At 38.3% G+C, this 23,030-nt stretch overlaps 1 protein-coding gene across 1 annotated transcript in view; it reads right to left on the reverse strand.

The window, feature by feature from the left end:
* The window catches only part of RIT2 (Ras like without CAAX 2), a gene marked incomplete at both ends in the record, with an annotated part of 195,958 nt that overhangs the window by 125,790 nt on the left and 47,138 nt on the right, over positions 1–23,030 (reverse strand). Inside the window, one exon of the mRNA XM_082497752.1 lies at positions 12,427–12,483. Within this exon, the coding sequence (XP_082353878.1) occupies positions 12,427–12,483 (57 nt within the window). The remainder of the gene's footprint in view (positions 1–12,426; positions 12,484–23,030) is intronic.

A 23,030-nucleotide genomic window follows, 5' to 3' on the forward strand; every position in this document is an offset into this window, starting at 1 on the left:
CGCACATATGCATTTTTCCCCTTAAAATGTAATTATTAATAAAAGTAAAATGCATGTTCACAAGAGCCCATGAAAAACAGAATCATTAAGAGCTCTGATCAAGTTCTAACTACAGTTCATATGACCAAGATGAAGTCTAAAAAATAATGTGCCCCTCTTCCTTCCTTCCCATAGACATATGGATGGAGAAGCTGATTCCCTTCTTAGATAACAATGTACCGTGAAATGTAGGATTCACCTCAAGATGTAACATAATCACCTCCTATAAATGATGGGCTTCTGCAGAGAGGCTATGATACAGCAGAGATTTGGATAAAAGACTAACAAAGTCTATGTGAATAATTTGGCGCGGTGCAGTAACAGCCATTCATGACGCAAATGCTGTTATCAACACTTAGATTTTTAATCTTACATTTTTAATCTGCAAGCATGCACAGATGTGGCTAAATTTATATAAACGACTATAAAGAATATGACTTGCTGCCCAGAAAACACTCTGTTCTTCTTCAGACCTTGTACTACAGTCCTTCAAACAGGCTAATTTTGCTTGTAAAGTGTCCAACCCATGTGAATACGACTATTTGAGTGACACATATTTTTCTCAGAACCAGCTCTTGAAGAGAAAAATTGATTTCTTACTGATGTTAACATTTTTGTAAATTAAGGCTAGAGATAACTAGGCAAAACTTTGCTGTAGCACTTGCTTTTCTGTTAGAAACCATTTGCAATATAGATAATGCTACTAATATTTAATAAAGGCATATCATTACCTTTTCTGTTTCCAGAAGAATGTCATTTACTTCAAAGATTTACATGAACAAAGTGAACAAAGTGCTCCTGCTTAATCAAAACATGATAATTAACAGGAGTCCAAGTACCCTTATCTTGGGGAATAAGAATAGCAGGTAGCAATTTCACTGCTCTTTAAAGTCCATGATTGTGCTACTGTGTGGGAGGATCTGACAGCTACGAATTCACTTCTTGTCATTTCAGGGGGAGTAATTAACAAGTTGACTACATCTATGTGGCTATTAACATGGACCATGCCTTGGATTTACTAAGGTGTAGATGGCTGCCGGCTTCCATGAAAGAAAGGTTAATGGAGACATTTGTCCTGTGATGAAGAATTTTGAATTGAGCATGATAAATCCTCTACCTCTAGGAAACCATAGCAGGAGTGCCTCTTCCGATTTCAAAAATCATTTAAGGGATACATTTGCAAGTCATGGTATACAGCAAATAGGTAAGCAAGTTTTCCTCTGGTGACCCAAATCACAGGGTTGCAAGTCGCACTTCAGCTCCTTCCAAGTTCATGATCCTTATCAAAATTACTGTCACTGTACGTGGGTTGTGATAGCTATTACAGTAGATGTTAGGGTGAGATTAATCATACTAGAACTCTGGTACATTTACGTCGTGGATTAGAGACCACAACCTGCACGTGACTTCGCTGTGGTTTATAGTTCTGTATAAATGTATAGACACTCCTGCCTTAGTGTCACCACCGAGATGGACACTTTGCTCACAGTTTTCCCTGTCAGGAAATGAAACACAATGAACCCAATGAAAGCATGTATATGATACTCTACTAAAAGCCCTGCAACAGCTAAGAACCTAAGACAGAGCTGTCCCGATTTTCTATGATAGGTCAATATTTGGAGTATCACTGTAAGCCTCCGCCTGAAGAGCTCAACTCTGAGAATAAGCTCTTCTGTGATAAGAAGAAGCACCCTTCAACTGCTTTTGCCACTTCAGTTCATTAGATGGGTCGATTAGAGACCTGGTTTATCAAAGCAGGGGGAGGTAAGGACTGCTGCGTTGAGTCAAACCAAAACCACCAGTTGCTGAGATAGAAGTCTTCTGCCTGTATGAAGCTGACAGGAAAAATAAATAAATAGCCTATTTTGTGTAGAACAGAGAAAATATTTTGACAGCAGTTTCTATTCTTGGCTGACTCTTTCTAGATTCTGAATATGATAGATATCATTATGAAAGAATTACAATAAAATTGTTTCATTATTATCATTACCATTACTAGTGATATTATTACTATTCAAAAATATACCACAGAAATGTTTTGATACTGTCATAGTTATGAGAAAAACCTTTTTTTTTTCCCCTTCCTAAATGTTAATCTGGCTTAAAAATAGCAACCACCAGGTCACACTGCCAACGAGTTTTTTGTTATTTTTCTTCTCCCTATGTTTAGCACACATACAATTAAACTCAGAGGTTTCTAGGAGGAGTAGAAGGGTTATATACTGTGCTTTGATTCTCCGCTAACACTTTATTCAGTGGAGAAGATGGCCAAGGCGGGAATATGTCTTACTTCTAACACAAAGAGTTAATGGAAAATAATAAGTATGAACTATTAAAAGTTAAGGAGGTTTGGTGCTTTTTTGCATGTGAACATGCAGCATAGGTCTTTCATGGCAAAACACTGGAGAAACACTTTTCTCCCCTGTTCCAGCCATGGTAGGCAGACGTTGGGCAGAGATGTTTAAGACATAGAGCTGTTCATCTGTTTAAGTGCTTTCTGAACCAGGGGAGAAAGAGAAGTCAGATCAGTGGCCAGACTATCAATTAAGGTCATTCAGGTTAGGTAGATGTTCCAAATGAGGTTATAGAAGTAGAGCCATAGCAGATCAACAGTCCGTCCAACCCATTTTTCTCTTCTGGAGAGTGACCAATAGCCCAGGGAATCCCACACAAAGATTTTTGTTTGACATATCCTCTCAGCTTCCAGTTATTTGAACCTCAAGGGCTCTTCTGAGCTGGAAGCAGAATCTTTCTTTTTAACAGCCCTTGATGCATTTTTCTCTGTACAATGGTTTACCTAAACGGTTTTTGAATCCATCTCATTTTTTTGGCACAGGTAATTATCTCTAATATCTTTGAAAAGTGAGATCAGCTTGGGAAGAGATTTTTGCTTATGGGCTGGTGTTTGAGAGTGACTCTGCATGAGTTGGTTGACTCAGTTTTCATGTCTTGCCTGTCCCAGAAATAAAAGGATCTCCTTTCTCCTCTTTCATCCTCACTTATGCTTTCACAACCCCATAGGTGATTCTACACTATCTCTTTTGCCACTTTTTGAGCTTGACCAATTGTTTTTATTAAAGTGATTAAGCTCACTAACCTAGCAGACAACTATTCTGTGTTGGGGTGGCCTAGTTGTCTTCTGGACTGCTATTGAATCAGCCAGAAAAATTGTTTGATGAGTGCCAGAGAGCCAACAAGTCTGGGAGAAGGGTGGAGATGAAGAGTGGGACTTCCTCCGTGTCCACACAAATGAGTTGTTAGATTTGGCTCATCTCATCTCATCTCACAGAACTCCAGTCTGTTGCAGGGCCTCCAAAGTCTGTTCCTAGAGGGTGATAGTTCATGCATCATTCCTTGTTTGTGATTTAGGGTAAAGTAACTAGACAGCTCTGTACTGGGTCTCTTCTATACACTCTTTCCTTTCCTGAGACCTCACAGCACTGCGGAGACTCATAACTGTAGCTGCTGTCTGGTACCACTGTGACTGAAGGGAATCTGGTAACATAACTGCTGTGTTATGTTTTCTAAGGGTATGAGTGACGGACAGACACAGACAACTGCATTTCCAAGATTAAACTGCAGGCCGAAATGCTCATCAAAGTGTCCTGATTAACCTCCAACCTTTGAGCGGGTGTTTGGTGAAATGATAGGGAGAAAATGCAACTGTAAGAACAGCTCTCTGGGACACCTACTCCCTAGAAAAAAATAGACTGGATTTGTTGGTCTGCTATTATTTATATCAGAGACATTAGCAAAGGAAAATCAATAGATTAAGCACTGTTTCCCGAGTCTCTAAAAATTGCTAAGCGACAGTGAGCTGTCACCAGGTGTAAGCAGCCCTCAAATAATTGCGTGATGAGTTGCATTTGTAAGAAAATATGAATGTGACAAAGCATAGCAGACATTAAGTGTGTGTCCAGGATTTTAGATGTGATTCATCTTGATTATGGACAGGGAAATGTAATCGGTTGCTTTGGTTATTTCTTACATGAAGTCTGCAAGCTGTTTAGGACTGAATAATTGGTTTATGAAAGCAAAGTCACAAGGAAAAGAAGTTTAATAGCAGGGCTAGAGATCATGAATCTGAGTAACAGCATATTTAGAATGGGGGTAGACTGTTTCATTAATGAGGAAAATACTGACGTTCCCAACAGAGGAAGGGGGCAAAGAATCAAAACTAGTCTTGAGCTGAAAATGCATCCAAGTTAGAGGATATAGCTCAGGCAGAAATGTTGAGAGGTGGGTGATCCAACTATCATTAACCTACTTTTAAGAGGGAAACTACCATCTTTTAAAAGAATTCTTTCCAAGATTAATGAGATTATTTTTTATTTTTTTTTTAAATCCAATTGTTTCCATCACGGAGAGAAAAATCTGCTATGATTTTCCAGTCTCCATTCTCTATAGCTTCAAATAATTTCTATTTCCCTTCATGGTAGGATACAATAACAACACTAAGCAGAAGGTATTTTGCTCTTTCTTTGAAATCTAAACTAACCGAGCAGTTTAGGCACTTCTTACATTCTTAATTTCTTAATACTATGCCCTCCTTCCTATTCATGGGGTTTTTTTTAATCTTACCGTGGGAGCACCTATGCTGCCAGACACGTGCCAGTGATATTCTTTCTTTTGCCACCTTAAGAAATATTCTACATGGTGATTCCCAGTCTACGTTTTCCTCACTTCACTGTAGAACATCTATCCAGACACTCTGAGAGATATCATCATGATCTGTGAAGGCCCTTGATCTGATGAGCTGTCAGGGAAGGCACTGCAATTCAGGTTCAGGCACCTACATTTAGACAGCTACAAAATATGTGTCTACATGCAAGGTGGTTATTTGAAATCCCCTTACACTTAATGGAAGTATGGACTATTCAGTTACCTACACATGACCCTTGCTGCTTGATAAGCTCTTTGGGAATATCGTCTGGCTTTCCTCTACTGGACTAGAAGGGAATTGGTGCCCTATACGTCCTGTGTCACATCCACAGGGGACTAGATGATGATGACACAAGACCTGTGGGAGTTCCACAGCATTCTGGATCAGCAACCTGAACCCAAGCAGGATACTGTAGGATATCTCAGATGGCTCTCGAAACCTGTGATAAGGGAAATGAGCAAAGACTGAAATTCTCCATTTCTCATTTTAAATGATGATGAATATGGAAGACAAATATAGGTAATTTAGCTATGTCTACACAATTAGTCTGAATACCCTTGGAGACAGTCTTTGGAGACAAGTTGTACTGGTTCCAGATCATTTTATATAGGTTGTTTATTCAGTCTCAGATAAGGCTATTAGATGTATGGAGAAAGACGAATGTAAGGCAGTAGTGATGTTTAGATATCAATCATATTATTTTTAAAAAAAACCACAACAATTATTTTGGAGAAAAATCCCACTGTGGCTTGTTTAGTCCAATCCAAATATTTTACCTTCTATGGTAAAATGAGAATGAGATTGAAATTAGGGATGGAGTATACACATATACATATCTTAGATAATAGTAGAAATGATCTAGAAGATTTTTGTACCTTAAAAATGAATTTCAATTGTACTTTTATGGCAAGATGTGCTTCTCCTGATCTAGTAGACATGTGCCATCTTTGCCTTCTTTCACTCTGTCATTACCAATGAGTTTGTATTTCCCTCGCTTTATCCTTTTTAATTTTCCTACCTTGAAAACAGATATAATATTCTTTATCACATAGATATTTTTTAATATGTGTTACAAAACTTGAGAATGTTTTCAGTCACATTTTCTCTTTTTTTCTCAAATTCACCCAGTCATTTCCACCATCTTATTAAAGATGAGTTTAAATGTGGTTTATTTGATGCATTGGTGAATGTATTACTTCGTTAGGAAACCTCATGGAAATTCATGTGCTTAATGCTGAAGTGCCTCCCATTCCACACCCATTTCAATTAAAGTGTGACATTGACACAGCCTTAATGCCCTCAACTGCTCATTTGACACAATCTCATGCAGTGATATCTCACCAAAGCAGGAAGCTGCTTTTGCATCTCGTTTGCATTATGTATTCATTTTAAGATTAGTCACATGGCTAATGAGCATCTTGGAGGCTGTCCAGTTTGCTACACTATGTCATGTTTCCTTTCCTGCCACTCTACTTGCATTAACTCTCTGTGATATTGCCAAAGACTGTACAGAGTGTAAATTGCTCTTATTCATTTGTTCCAGAAAATGATCACATCCACTGCCATTTGGAAATTGTTCCCATTGTTGACTACAATTAAATATTAAATGTGTGCTGAAATCATTTCATTTTCATGAAGTGCTGAGCTCTGAAATTTTGCCCACATATGGTCTAATACTAAAGGAATTTCGTCCTTCCCCTCCTCATTTACTAACAAAAATAATATGTTTCTGTCACAAAATTCTGAACTGCAATGTTTGTAGCAAGCCTAAAATACACTCATTATTCCCAATTTATCTTGAGGTGGCATAAACTCAAAGTGACAGCAATAAAATTAGCACTTCAGGTAGCATTTAACTTTTTAAGCAATGTTTATTCTATATTTTATACAAATACTGACACATTTATTTATATCTATATGTGAAGACTGCAGTTTGAGTCTCTCTACATCTAATCAGCTTTTCCAAACTAAGACAACCAGCTAAAATACAAGAAAGTTTCATATATCAGAGGGGACCGTTTATTGTGATTGTTTATTTCCACACCATATATGTGATCCACACTGTACAGAGGACTTTGAATAAATTCCTATTGGAACAGACATGCACCGCTTAAAAAAAAAAAAAAAAAAATATATATATACCCAAACCCACAGAACAAAAACCAGCCTCCTCCCTCAAAGAAACCTATATTAGTCTTTTTAAAAGTTTTGGATTTAAAAAAAGTGTTGGACTGTCCATCACATCTAGTAAATTCTTCAAAAGTATAGGTACGCCTTCTATAAACACTGAAAGAAAAACAAGTAAATAATTCCAAATCTATTTGCATAGCTTTTTTAATATCTGAATTAGCACGTTTGGGATATATGCATGCATGGCATACAAATTTATGAGTACATGTATCACATAATACAGTAACTGAAATATCCTTTCAAGAAAAATTCTGCATCATTTCACAGTAACAGCAGCTTTCTGTGATCAAGATCCCCTGCAATATTTCAAAAATGTCAGTGGATAACAGAAAAAAAACTTTGTAAGTACAAAGCACCGTTATATTCAAATTGTATATTTCTACTATATTGCTAGAGATATGAGTCATTGCAGAAAGAGAAAACTCTTATGCATTGGTAACATGATGTCAAACCACAATGAAAAGGAATTATAAGGAAAATCCATGGTCCTAGGGACTGTCACATAAAAGGGGAAAATAATGCCTCTGCATTTTTAAAGCTACATGATTATCACTGCACAATGTTTAGGACAAATTCCTAACTGTGGGTTTGGAGGGAAGCAGAAGTGGGAAGGGGAAGCACATTTGTCAGCACATTCAAATGAAAGGACTCCTCTGTATTCTCTGGTCAGTAAGAGTAAGCAATTTTCACCATAGACTCATGTTGGACTAGACAAAAGAGAAATATATTCTCATCTTTTGACTCCCTTTAAAGATCACTGTCTTATCAATTTACAGATAAAACACAAAGTAAAAATAAAACAAGGAGTAAAGAAGTCTTCTAAAAATCTTCAAAAGTCGATTGCCCATGGCTATGCTCCTATGGAGCAATTAATAGGTCAGGACAGAAAATGTAGTCATTATACTAAGAGAATTGAACATCGGAACATTTCTTAGGATTGAAAGGATTTGGGCTTTTATGAAATAAAACATGAAACCAGTTGGCAGCCATGCATTTTTAAGTCAAAGCAAGAAGTATTGTAGATTCCTTGTTTCAGGTTTTTTATGTGTTCCTAACTGATCATACAAGATGGTTTTGTGGATCCTTTGTATCTACTGCATGTAGCTGGTTCTGCTTTCCAACTAGAATATCAACCAGATTGTGTCAGTCCTATGCTCATGTGCTGTGGGAAAGGTTTATTGTCCTCTGTCTTTTTTATCTTGATGCAAATGTATTTCACAGGAATGTACAGAAATGAAAACCAGCTGAAATTGTTATTCCACTCCCAGGTCAATGCTTAAGGAGGACAACAAAAAGCTAAATGGGTGGTTATAAAGACTTACTAGTCCCGGTATTCATTGAAGTCTTTCCAGTAAAACGGAAAGTGATAGGCTTCTGGGATTTCAAAGACAATGATGCTATTTACAAAGGTCCCCTCTATTTCACAACCCTCTGCCCATCCATATCTATTAGGACACGCCTTAGAAAAATTCCTATCAAATGCAAGGAGGTACACTATCAATTGTCATCACTACCTTCTTAAATCATGGCTAAATTTGCACAGTTAACTATCATGGTTACCGCTGCCACAATCTCACGCCACAGAAAACATGGAGAATGGAGTAGCTAGTGCAAGAACATTACGAAAAATATGTTGGTATTTATTAGATTATTGTGTCCATTTAAAGCAAAAGAAACAATAGACCTTATCTTAAAGCTCAACAGGAACACAGTTAACTCAGCAGTTTGGTTAATGCTGGAAATCCATGGATTATCATTCAAACACATCATAAAACATTTTTTTGTTATTTCCAGAGAATATCACCCTCTCAGTGACACCGACAGAAATTGTTTTCCCTTTAAATGTCCAAAGACAAATAAAACCACAGGTAGGCAGAATATGTTATTTTCAAAGAAGTACGCTTAAATCTGAGGTCAGTGTGCCCAGAAAAGTTCAGGACAGCTCATGAGTCCCATAAACAGAATACAAATTGCTGAGGAATGAAAGTGGCCTAAAATGTATGACACAAAAGAAAGGATACATATTGAGATGCAGAGAGATCAGTGACCCAAATACAGGAAGGACATGGACCTATTGGAGCAAGTCCAGAGAAGGACACAAAGAATGAAGGAAGGACACAAAGAAGGATGGAACACCTCTGCTGTGAGGACAGGCTGAGAGAGGTGAGGTTGTTCAGCCTGGAGACAAGAAGGCTCCGAGGAGACATATAGCCCCTTCTAGTACCTAAAGGAGCCTCCAGGAAAGATAGGGAGGGACTCTTTATCAGGGAGTGTAGCGATAGGAGGAGGGGTAAATGCTTTTAAACTGAAAGAGTGTAGATTTAGATTAGATGTTAGGAAAACATTCTTTGCACTAAGGGTGGTGAGACACTGGCCCAGGTTGCACAGGGAGGTTGTGGCTGCCCCATCCCTGGAGGCGTTCAAGGCCAGGTTGGATGGGGCTTTGAGCAACCTGGTCTAGTGGAAGGTGCACCTGGCCATGACAGGGTGGTTGGTACTAGATGATCTTCAAGGTCCTTTCCAACCAAAACTATTCTATTATTCTGTGATTCTAGGATCTCAGAAATAGCTAAAGTTACATTCAATTTTCTGCTTCGCCACTTTGCCAGAGTGCAGGCACATTTCATGCGTAGCCTATTTTTTGTTTCCTCATTGTCTGCAGTTGGGTTACTGTGAGAAACAAAACTCTGGCTAGATAGATCACTCTTCTGCACCAACACGATAACTTCCCCCTGACCCAAAACATCTGCTTGTAGCTCACTCTTTGTGACCTTCAAGGAATAACCTCCCTCTGGCAGCTCCTGGTATCAGCACAGCCTTGACTCTGGATAAACTAATTCTGGATCACCTTTCCTTCTGATAGCCCAGAAATTTCTCTAGAACTGTAATATTTTATTAGACTGGTGGAAAATCATTAAAATATACCTATTGGTGGATGTACAAAAAAACCCAAAACAACTGAGATTAATTCTGTGATTTGAAACCAGGATCTCAAAAGTAGGAATAGCTATCTCAACAGTATTAACTTTTTCAGTGGATTGATATTTTTAAATCTATTTGTTTTTTATTATAGGTCACATAACAAATGATTCCTTCTATTTGAATTTTGGTTTCATGTCCAATTTAGAGGGGTCATAACACATATTCACCCAAGAGGAAGCGTACATACTTAGCCGAGAATTATACCTTTCTACAAGTTTTAGAGCATGAGTAGAAATAAGCCTTTCTCAGGACGTCCTCAGCATGTTCTGAGAGACAGAAGTGCTGAACAGGTAAAACTCAGAGTCATACTTCCAGTTCTGCCTCTAGCCAAGTGCGTGGGTTTGAATGTGATATTTCATTTTTCTGTTCTCTATCTCCCTCTCTCTTCTCCTACTTAGAGTGTTGGTTTTAAAGAGTAGAAGCTGTCTGTTATTCAAGGAGACCTTCATCCAGTTTAGGTCCCCTAGGCATTGCTGCAGTATGTACTTATAATGCATCATAAGCTTTCCTTCTCTTTATGATTATCTATTATTCATATTGTGGCAGTGTCTAGGGACCAATAAGTTAAGATTATGACAAGATACAATATATGGATAAATACAGATGACAGGTGGATAGCTAATAGTAAATATGGGTGTATGTACATAACTTAATGGTGTCAGTAACTACTAATGCTCCTTTTTTCCAATTAGATCTAATGATTATTTTTTTCCTGAGTACTACAAATGAATTTGTAGCAATTCCATAGCAGTTTTACATTCTTTAGAGTTGACATATCTCATTTTTATTTTGTAATATTTTTAATGGTTATAAAATTACTAAAGGCATGAAGAGTTTATACATGGGAGGGGATTTTATCATTAAAATAGCACAATTTACCAGGGGTTAATATTCAGGAAATGTGAGATACGATAGAAATAACAGATCAGAAGAAATAATATCATTAGCTGTTCTACTTAGCCATGCTGTAACTTTATAGATGTTAAACCTGAGTTTGAAATTTTTTGAAAATGTAAAGATAAAATATGAAAAGATAACAAAAAATTGTTTTGATTGAGGATGCTGGAAAAACTTTTTCTTTTTTTTTTTCCCCAAAGCAATCTTTGTAAATAATGATATTGTTAGTGCTTCCCACTTACGAGGTCCAGATTCTGCCATCTTATTCTAGGTATAACTGAATATTACACATGGATAGTCCCTATAAATGGAAATATAAGTGAAACTAACTAATAAAGCAACCCTTAAATGAATAAACATTCAGTTTTGCTGATTTCAATGCGACATACATCTTTTACTGCATTCATTCATGTTAATAATTATAATACTGCCCAAAAGATGCTCAACAGCAAGAAAGGAGATCTGGAGGTCATCTGGTCCAAACTCTTACTCTAGCAGGGCTACCTAGAACAGGCTGCCCAGGACTATGCCTATACAGTTTTGAGTATCTCCAAGGATGGAGACTCCACAACCTCTCTGGGCACCCTGCCAATGCTCTCCTGTTCTGGGAAGCACAGAATTGGACATGGTACTCCAGGTGGGGCCTCAACAGTACTGAGTAGAGGGGAAGGATCATCTCCAACAACTTCCTGTCAACACTTCTCCTGATGCAGCTCAGGAAACCATGAGCATTCTTTGCTGCCAGGGCACATTGTTGGATCATGTTCAACCTGATGTCCACCAGACGCCGACCAGGAGACATCCTGCTGGGCGCCTGGTGGACTTCAAGTAGATATATCAATAGATGATACTCAATACAACAACAAGAATTCAGGGCTGTTCAAGGCATTAAATTACATGGGTTTATACCCTGTAAATATCTTCCAAATTTGTACCCAACTTAGAAAGGGGAAAAACTTTTGAAATGTTTCCATGAGACATGATTTTTGCCACAATTTTAACTGGTTTAGAAATAGAAACTCAGTTCTATTGATCCCAGAGCTCTCTTCCAGCTCACTATCCCATTGTACCCCAGTCATATAGTTGTCCAATGGTCAGCATGTAAAGATGATGCCTTGCATTGTATTACAGATATATATGAATATTTATGATTACTTAAGTTTATAATGTAGGTGAACCTAGTGGAGTTAGCAAAGTATGTGATCTCACAGCACAACTCCAGTAGATTACATTTAGTAGGCAATTGATTTTTCTAGAGAAGGTCAGCTAAGTGTTTAAAAGTGGAAAACAGTACCAAAATAACAAAATTTTTAAAAACGCATTTCAAACTGGAGTTTTTACATTATCTTAGTATTTTGAAAAATTGGTTTCTACCTTGTAAAATTTTTAGTTTCTGTGATTATAACTGCATAGCCATTAATAGAGCATGAAGCCACAAATTTGTTGTCGAAAGATTTTGTGTAAAGTATTTCAGGAAAAAAACCCACTGTGCTATGACCATGACACAATTTAATTGTCATCACAAAATTAACATTTAATCTAAAGTTGTCAAATCTTGCTTTTGTCTAAGTGTTATTTAGGGCAGCTTCTCACTGTGTGGCAATCTTGAATAAGCAGAGATTGAAAGGGATGAAGAGAGAATAGTCTCTACTCACCTATAGTTGGATCATGATAGTCAGGGAAACGATGGCTTATGAACTGCATTGTCATTGCTGCAGAGAAGAAAGACAGAGGGAAGAAAAAAAGAATTATATTACTGTCTTTAAATGACAACAAGGAAAAGAACATGTAGAGAATTCACTCATCCAAGTATCAGCTTAGAAAGTAAGTCAAAAGTTATTTATGTCTACAGCCACAAGAACGCATTGGTATTACAGTGATAAACAAGAACTGATAAATGGAAAAAAATTAATTAAACTTCTTTATTTGTCTTAATTTCTTCCTTTTTAAACTGTATTTTATCAATTGCTGTATTAAAATGTTACAACTTTTTTAACACTTGGTAAATACTGTTAACCTGATATTGTCTACAGACAAAAATTATCAAAAAGAAAAGATAAAATATAATTTACAAGGCTGATTTATAAAAGTTATCATGATGTTACAAAATGTCACTAACTACAGTACTTGATTTGGTTTTTGTTGCATTTTAGGAACACCTAACTCATTAAACTTGATGCAGCAGACAAAAGTTTTTATTAACAACCTAGAGCTTGGTTTCCTCTGAACAGATTGTCTTATGGCTGACTATTACCTGCTTTCAGAAATTTTAGGAAAGTTACATTAGTCTGCAGAAAAATTGCTTTGCATCATTTGGAAGAGGTGGCGCTCTGGAAGTGAAATTCCAATTTATGTAGAAAGCCAGAAGCATTCATATCCACATAGTTAGGGTTAGGGTTAGGGTTAGGGTTAGGGTTAGGGTTAGGGTTAACCCTAACCCTAACCCTAACCCTAACCCTATAGCCCAAACATAAGTTTCCAACATGCCGTCTAAAGTTCACAGACTTCAAATAACCAGGTTTGGTATCTCATGTTGACAGTAATACCATCAGTTGTCAGAACAACATGGGAGCGACTCATTCTGGATGTCATCTCCAAACACGCTGAGGAACAGGAAGTTATTGGAAGTGGTCAACATGGATTAACCAAGGGTAAATCATGCTTGACCAATCTGATAGCTTTCTATGATGTTATAACTGGTTGGCTGGATGAGGGGAAAGTTGTGGATGTCATCTACCTTGACTTTAGCAAGGCTTTTGACACTGTCTCCCATGACATCCTCATTAGGAAGCTGAGGAAGTATGGGCTAGATGAGGTGACAGTGAGGTGGATTGAGAGTTGGCTGCGGGACAGAACTCAGAGGGTTGTGATCAGCGGCACAGAGTCTAGTTGGAGGCCTGTAACCAGTGGTGTCCCCCAGGGGTCAATACTCGGTCCAATTTTGTTTAATATATTCATTAATGACCTGGATGAGGGGACAGAGTGTATCCTCAGCAAGTTTGCTGATGATACCAAACTGGGTGGGGTGGCTGACACCCCAGAGGGCCATGCTGCCATCCAGCGTGACCTGGACAGGCTGGAGAGCTGGGCAGAGAAGAACCTAATGAGGTTCAACAAAAGCAAGTGCAAGGTCCTGCACCTGGGGAGGAAGAATGCTAGGCACCAGTACAGGTTAGGGGCGGACCTGCTGGGAAGCAGCTTGGAGGAGAAGGATCTGGGGGTTGTGGTAGACAGTAAATTATCCATGGCCCAGCAATGTGCCCTTGTCGCCAAAAAGGCCAATGGAATCCTGGGCTGCATAGGGAAGAGTGTGGCCAGTAGGTCGAGGGAGGTCATTCTCCCCCTCTACTCGGCACTGGTGAGGCCACAACTGGAATACTGTGTCCAGTTTTGGGCTCCCCAGTTCAAGAGGGACAGGGAACTGCTGGACCGAGTCCAGCAAAGGGCAACTAAGATGATTAAGGGCTTGGAGCATCTCCCTTATGAGGAAAGGCTGAGAGAGCTGGGACTCTTTAGCCTGGAGAAGAGAAGGCTGAGGGGAGACCTTATTATGGCGTACAAGTATCTAAAGGGTGGGTTGAAGGAGGATGGAGCCAGGCTCTTTTCAATGGTTCCCAGTGACAGGACGAGGGGCAATGGGCACAAGTTAGAACACAGGAAGTTCCGTTCAAATACACGGAAACAGTTCTTTACGGTTCAGGTGACAGAGCACTGGCACAGGCTGCCCAGGGAGGGTGTGGAGTCCCCTTCTCTGGAGATTTTCAAGACCCGCCTGGATGCAGTCCTGAGTAATGTGCTCTGGGCAATCCTGCTTTAGCAGGGGAGTTGGACTAGATGATCTCTAGAGGTCCCTTCCAACTCTGATGATTCTGTGATTCTGTGATTCTGTGATTCTGTGATTCTGTTATGTTATTTTTCAGTTTGAATCTCAGCTCATTTGAAAAGTAGAGGAATCTACCTAACACTGAGAGCTGTGAAGAACAGACCTTCAAAAGTGAAATAGGTGAATTCCAATTGAATAGAAGGGGGGGAAAATAAGATGTTTTTAAAATATTGTTTTATTTTTAAGCCAATTTCATTATTTTAATTGTTCATGGTTTTTTAACGCCTGCATTAAAATTCCACTATCATTGCTATCTGCTAAAAAAAGTACCCCACCTGAATGACAACTATCAGTCACAACACGTTAAACCAAATATGAGATTCTGTCTTATGTCTTGAACATTTCAGTTACCTTTAAAATCAGAGGATATGAACAAGAAATGTGACATTTTAAAAAATTCTGCATATAAATACACCCATTCTTAAAGCAACATTGTTTTAGTTTAATGTTTGTCCTTCTTATATTTTCAAGAATCAGGGGGTTGAGGAGATAGTTTTACAAAATTATACAGACAAGGAGCATTAAACATTTATTACCATGTTAATAAATTATTGCATCTTTAGTGTAGACAAATATAAAAGTTAAGGAACAGCATTATAAATTCATAGTAACTCAGAGAGGGTAACTGTATTAAAAAAGCTCATTCAGTCTATACATATTATCGGGGAATAAATCTACGTGCAGTGACACTCAGGTCTTCTATATTATCTGTCGTTAGATGCATTACTTTTAAGTATTGTATATGTTGGGATACTTTCATTTCCAGGACACCTGTTTGTTTGTTTTTTTTAACTACAGCAGATTTTTAGGCTCCTCCATATGATAACTCTTAGTGCTTTATGAAGAATAAATTGATGCCTAATGTGATCTGCCTAGTTTTCTCTGAGAAGCAAGGCAGCTAGCAGAGATGCTGTTCATATGGTTTATGCCTACGCATTTTGAGCTTTCTGAGGGCCTGTAACACAAATAAATTCAGTTTGTTTCACTACCTGCTGATTTTTCTTGCCAAGCCTTTTTTTTTTTTTTTTTTTTTTTTTTTTTTAAAGCAAACTACTCTGTATCTGATCTCATTCTGTTTCCTTTTGGAGCTATGCCTGCATAACAAAATGTGTTGTTACAACTAAAATGGAAATTCTTAGAGGACACACAGAACTCATGGCAAACATTTTTCCTCTCTCCTGACCCATCTCCAAATCAATATATCATTTATATCCTTATTCAATCCACTGGATGTAAGATGACTGAAATAATTTGAAAGCATCCTACTGATTTTCTACTGTAAGGTGCAAAATGTTAACCACTGGGATATGTAAATGTATATCTCCCAGACCACTCTCTGTGTGTGAATATGCATCATCAAAACCTTCATAGGAACATTGGCTGCACACAGTGCTTTAGAGACAGATCAGAAGAGGAACTTATGTCTTGTAATGTCAAGTGCAACTATACTGACTTGTGTATGCCTCTACGTGATCCGATTTGGCTATACATAAAATGAATTGGGAGAAGTACAGAATTTGAGAAAGGTGTTCAGAGAAGCTCTCTACTTAATGAAATAAAACCATCTTACAGTCAGCTGGCTAGGGCAATGAGAAAAAACTTCTTTTCATGCATGTAGTCCCACTACAAGGGCTGTTTTCATGACAGCCCTTTGTCAAGGGCTCCTCCTAACACCAGGGTGAGGAACCTCTTTGGCCTCCTTAGCGCTTGTCACCTCTTGCATGGACATTAGCACCCTCTCCCAGAAACAGGTTACATGGGTTGTTTTTTTTCAGGCAGAAGGAATTGAGGTACACTGTCTAATCTTTTAAATCACTGAATTACAATGTAAAATAAGGAAGCTGGGGTATAAGAGATGGGATTTGCAACCTATCTTACTCTGTGTGTTCTTTGAAATAAGAATTAGCATTTTCTGTTAAAACCTACTGAATATTAGTGCCTCAAGTGTTTTCGGAGCAGGCATAACAGGCGACTTTCCGTAAGGGAAAGGAACAACTAGCTTTTGACTTCAAATAACAAAACCTCCATGAGGATGGAGGACAAGGAAACCTCAGGTCTGATGTACACCAACAGTTGAGTCTAGATTTACTGGATATTCCACAGTCTTGGCTGCTGGACATGCAAAAATTAGTTCTGAATGATGGTCAGAGGTCGGCGGAATGCTTCCCAGAGGAAAAGAATGCTCAACCACTACTGGTGTGAAATGAGACAACTCATCTGGAGCCTCAGGAATTAGACATGCTTATAACCAACTCTGTCTGGGCTCCCCGGTAGGACAGCTCTTTCCATCTAAATTAACACTTACACCTAACAAAACGAAGGCATCATCAGATATTTTTGTGGCCATTTTCTTTTGGAAATCCAAATAATACTTCTACAAATTTTTACAGATGTGTAAATTAGGGACCTTTAACTCTAATTTATGTCACACACAAAGCACTGCATCAAAATGTGGCTTTAAAGCAAGATATTAAATCAGAATAAATGTATAAGACTGATATTTTAATAAATATGTATACACGTAAAAGCAGACTCAGTTAAAAAATGCTAAAAAAAACCCAAACAAAACAAAACAAAAACATTTTAATCCATAGCAGATATTGTGAAGCATTTTGAATTGTAAATTGCCTGAAAATTTTTCATGAATATTTTATAACACTGTGAAGATCATTCCACTTAAATGGGACATGCACATCACATGACAACTATGATAAGTAAAAGGATCATTGTTTGAGATGAATAGTATCTTCTTTATATCCATCTGTAGCTAAGCAAGAACGGATTGCCTCAGCTGAATAAATGTAAACCTGATATGCATGAGCATATAACTTTAAAGTTCTCTTGTGTTTTCAGAATAAAAAATGAATTCAGATCCTCCATTTAATTTTTAGTTGTTTCCAATTATGCTTACCCAATGTTCATTAACTATCCGGAAAGTTATACGTGATACCTATGCTGGCACTGAAATATGTATGTTTTCTATGAATAATAAACTTAGTCCTGTCTGCTACTTTCAATATAATTCCTGCTCTCTTCCTAATGATATTTTATTTATCTCACAGTAGGCAATGTCATGTTTAGAAAAAGGCCAAGGTTATATTATTAATTCTAAAGCACACTTTTGATCAGTGCAGCAATATTAAATTTCAAGTAAAGAAGGTATCAACTTTTTAAAATATATATGTGGGGGTCCACAGGCCAACAAAAAAAGAAAATAATTCAGTACCCATGAAGTTGTGAGAGCAGGTAGAGCAGAATCCCACTGTCCTTCTAATTTGTTCTAAATTTGACTTGTATCTACAACTTTGAAGGTAGTCCTGTACCTGTTTTTCAAGGCTGGAGAGTACGTTGCGAGCTTACACAATCTTCTTTATGGTAATAGCATCCCTGATCCTGATCTTCCTAGCCCTCTTTATTCACCCAAGAGCTTCCACATATTCATGCTCTCCTGGGTGCTGTATATGATCATATATTAATCTGTTTCCAAAAACATCTTTGTCCTCATCACAAAATCCTACATTTTAAACAGTCTAACAAAATGATCACAGTAGTTGTAACTCAAAGATCTCTAGTTCCGTATGGTTGATTCACTTTAGATCCACCATTCCAGCAAATCTTTAACTTGTGTTTTTATAAACATTGAAGTTTCAAAGATACTAGCATAGAAGGTGGGCTTAAAAAATAATAAAATACGGTAGAGGTGGCAAAGAAGCTATAGAGCCTGAAAACAAAACAGATGATCATATTAACAAAGTGTGCACCAAAGGAAGAGACTGTCGCAAGAAAGAAAAACTAATCCATATACTAAAGTGTTAAGAGACATCCTTGCCTCTATCAATCTACAAAATTAAACAACTTTCTAAAAACATGGTCAGGGCATGTTGAACATACCCGATTTTATTCTTTTGATAAGGTGTTTGTATATAACTAAATATGTAAAAAAGTTACAGTATCAAAGTTAGACTATTTCAGCAACTAGACAAGCACTTTATTACTACTATTTTATCCCTGAAATACTAGATAGTTTGAACAGTTCTGGTCTTTCTGATGGTTTCAAACCCACAAGACCCCAGGTACCATATTTTAAAATGTATGATCTTTTCAGATGTTCATACCTGAAAATCGGAATGTTGACTTGTGTTTCATTGACTTGGAAAAATGACAAACATCCTTATAACTAACTCTTTTGGACCTCATTCCTGAATTTTTAGATTGACTTGTCAAGTAAAAAGTCATTTGCAATCATTCTTCCATCCATTGAATCTTATCAAACAGACTTTGTAATAACAATGTGCAAACACATATATGAAGAACAGCAAGAGGTGAAGACAGTAGTTTTTCCAAAATCTTATCTGCTCTCTGAATTGCATTAACAGTCACAGCAACTTTGACACCAATAATGCTAGAATATTTTAAGAAAAAAAAAAAAAAGAAAAAGAAAAAGAAAAAGTCCCAATAATCTGAGAAAGCTTTGTATACAATTCATGCAGTTAAAGCTAGCCCATCTGCAGCCTTTGCTGTTTTGAACAAAATGTGTTGCACATCTGAGATACAGCACTGTTATCTTTTTTCCTATCCCTTACGAAGAAATCTTATGATATGGCAGAAATCTCTATCAAACAGCAGCTTTTCAGGTCACAAAGGACTATGTGATTTGAGTATACAGAATACTTCCTCTGTTTTATTTGTATTTATTTTATCTATGCATGTTGTATTTAGATCACAGTATGTTTTAGAATGACAGCAGTAATCACCTGAACCAAAACACAAGGAGTCAGAATGCTGAAATAATGTTGTCACATTCAAGTGTTTCACATCAGCACAAACCAAAATTGCCAAAGAACAGCTACCATGTCAAAGGGGAGAGAGGTTGTTTGATGTCAGTGGAGAAAAGATCGTCACTGAAATCAATGGGATTACCCATTTCCCATCGTTGAGGCATCTGTTGTGTCATATCTGAGCATTGAACATCCATAGTGGCTGAAGGTTATGTCTAGCAGAAGGTATGTGTAGAGTATATAAGGAGTATCTCTTTTGGTCAAAAAGACGAATGAGAAGAACAGTGACACCTAATGCAGAGTTTTATGGAATTTTAAGAGTATGGGGAAGGTAAATAGAGATACCAGGCAATATTATCTAACAGTAAAATATTTTTGCACAGTGAATATAGCTAAATAAATGATTGTCCAATGACATCATAAATGACAAAGTGCATTGCTGGACTAAAAACTTGGATTTTTTTAAAACCGAATCTAATAAACTCAAAGATCTCACCCCATGATAAGCACTTCATACTGAAGACTTTCAAGCAGAAGTTTTAATATCTTTTATTTTGTTCGTATATTCTTCCCAAAACAACCACTGCCGGCAAGATTCACTGATAGGATAAGAGCTTAAAGGCACCTTTGTTCTGACTCAGTACAGCCATTTTTACATTGTTATACCCTGTAAGAAATAGCATAAGAGCATTACCACATCACGTCAAGAAGGAATGCTGCAAAGTCTGTGAGCTGCAATTATTAATTTTTTAGGTATTACGATGTATTATTTATTGAATGTTGGTTGTGAAATGAAGGCAAGCTAAATTTTATTTCTCTGTGTTAAATTCATTTGGGTGCACTAGAAAAATACAGAAGCTTGCTGTACAACAATCTATTGCATACGCTAGGCTGCTGATACAACATTGCTTTTTATGCTGTTTTTTGCTAAGGTCATATGTGTTTTGCTCACCTACCGAAGCTGAATTCCACAGCAAAGAGCGGTAAGCAACAGAAGGGCAGAGTCTTAAAACCCCTAAGTCTTTAAATTAAATCTGTCTTATTAGAATGAAAATCAAACACACAAAACACCAGAACATGTAAATTTTAAACAGAGAAAACTCAAGTTACTAGGACAGCCAGAAGAGAAACTGGGAACTCCTCCTCCTCCATTCAATTCTTACGGATGGATCCTTCTGTTAACTTGTCTGTTGACTTGGTCCTGGTTAAAGACCGAGTTGCAGAAAGCACTGCCCAGGCTTCTGAGGTCCCCTGAAAAATTATTTCCATCTCCTCCCAGGCCTGTCCATCTCCTGTTTGCTCCTGTCAGTTCTGACCCTAATTGTCGGGCATCCCATTTCATCCCTGGAAATCCGCACTTTCTTGCCAGGAAAGTCATGGTCTTTCTCTCGCTCCAGAGGGTCCCAGCTAGTTCCCTCATCTCCTTGTTAACAAAGCTTAACACACAAAACTACTAGGGAAACATGTTAAAATAAGTCTCAAGAGGGAAATGAACCAAAATAAAAAAATAGCATTTATAGGGATTGAAATAGGAGAGCTAGTTTTGTCGTTTGGACTGCAGAACGGAAGAAAGGCTTGTTCATATAGCTTTGTACCCTCTGACAGTATAAAGTAGGGGCAGACTGTAGCCAAAATGTGTTGGAGTTGATGGTGACAGAGCAAAGCAGAAAAGAGTTTTCTTTGGAGATTATTCACAGTTCTATAATTCCTCCTCTTGCATCAGAAGGAAACAAAGGGTTGGAACCAGATGATCTTTAAGGTCCCTTTCAACATAAACCATTCTAAGGTTCTACGACTTAATTCAGAAATTTATACATTGTGGCAATATTTGTCTCCAGCGTAAAAGCAAATAATTAGGAAGCAGATAACGAGAATCACTCTCAGAAAGAAAAGACAGAAAAAAAATCTTTGTTTTGTTTTCAGACCCACCTTGAATGACTAAAAAGACATGACTAATCTATGTCCTCAGGGTATATCTCTAGCTGCTCTTTCTCACAAGCATTAGATGTGAGGACATGGGTTCTCACTATTTCTCTTCAAAGTGTGATCAGTGGAACAAAGACACATTCTGTCCAGGTACTCTAACCAGGTACTGGTTACAGCTTTCCAGCCGGTGCTGAAGGAAAGAAAGAGAAATTGCACAAAATTTTATCTGGGACTTGAGAAACTTTCAGCAAAAGTGCTCTCACTGCAGAAAAATTCCACATCTTCTGATTCTCAAATTCTAGTGAAAAATGGTTGTACTAAAAATGCACGCAGCATGGGAAATAAACAGGAGGAGCTGGAGGCCATAGTACAGTAAGGAAACTATGATATAGTCGCCATCACAGAAACGTGGTGGGAGGACACACACAAGTGGAGTGCTGTAATGGATGGCTACCAACTCTTCAAAAAGGATAGGCAAGGAAGGAGAGGTGGTGGGGTGGCCCTCTATGTTAGGGGCAGTTTTGAATGCCTGGAACTTAACAGTGTGGATGACAACACTGAGTGTGTATGGATAAAAATTAAGGGGAAGGCCAATAAGGCAGACATCGTGATGGGAGTTTGCTATAGACCTCCTAATCAGGATGTAGAAACCGATGAAGTATTCTATAAGCAGCTGGCAGAGGTCGCACAATCATCTGCCCTTGTTCTTGTGGGGGACTTCAACTTCCCAGACGTCTGCTGGAAATACAATGCAGCAGAGAGGGAACAGTCATGGAGGTTCCTGGAGTGTGTGGAAGACAACTTCCTAACACAGCTGGTGAAGGAACCAACTAGGGGAAGTGCCCTACTGGACCTACTCTTTGTTAACAGAGAAGGTCTTGTGGAGGATGTAAAGGTTGGAGGTCGCCTTGGGCAGAGTGATCACGAAATGATAGAATTTTCAATTCTTGATCACATAAGGCGGGGAGCCAGCAGAACTGCCACCTTGGATTTCCGAAGGGCAGACTTTAGCCTGTTTAGGAGCATGGTCGAGAGTGTCCCTTGGGAGGCAGTTTTGAAGAGCAAAGGTGCCCAGGAAGGCTGGGCATACTTCAAGCAGGTGCTCTTAAAAGCGCAGGAGAAGGCCATCCCCTTGTCTCGAAAAACGAGCAGACGGGGAAGACGACCAGCCTCGCTAAATAGAGAACTTTGGCTGGACCTCAGGAAAAAAAGAAAAGTTTACATTCTCTGGAAAAGGGGGTTGGCAACTTATGAGGACTATCAAGATATAACAAAGCTATGTAGGGGGAAAACGAGAAGGGCCAAAGCTCAATCAGAACTCAGCTTGGCCACTGCAGTTAAAGACAATAAGAAAAGGTTCTTTGAATATATCAATAGAAAAAGGAAGACTAGGGAAAATGTAGGCCCACTGGTGAATGAGACAGGTGCCCTAGTGGTGGAGGACGCAGAGAAGGCAGAGTTACTGAATGCCTTCTTTTCTTCGGTCTTCACTGCTAAAGCTGTCCCTCATGAATCCCACACTCTGAAGGCAAAGTGGGAGGTCTGGAGAGTGGAAGATTTTCCCTCAGTTGAGGAGGACCGGGTCAGAGACCACTTGGCCAAGCTGGACCATCACAAGTCCATGGGCCCTGATGGCATGCATCCGCGAGTGCTGAGAGAGCTGGCGGATGTT

Source organism: Vanellus vanellus, assembly GCF_965231255.1.
Source record: "Vanellus vanellus genome assembly, chromosome: Z".
Taxonomy (NCBI): domain Eukaryota; kingdom Metazoa; phylum Chordata; class Aves; order Charadriiformes; family Charadriidae; genus Vanellus; species Vanellus vanellus.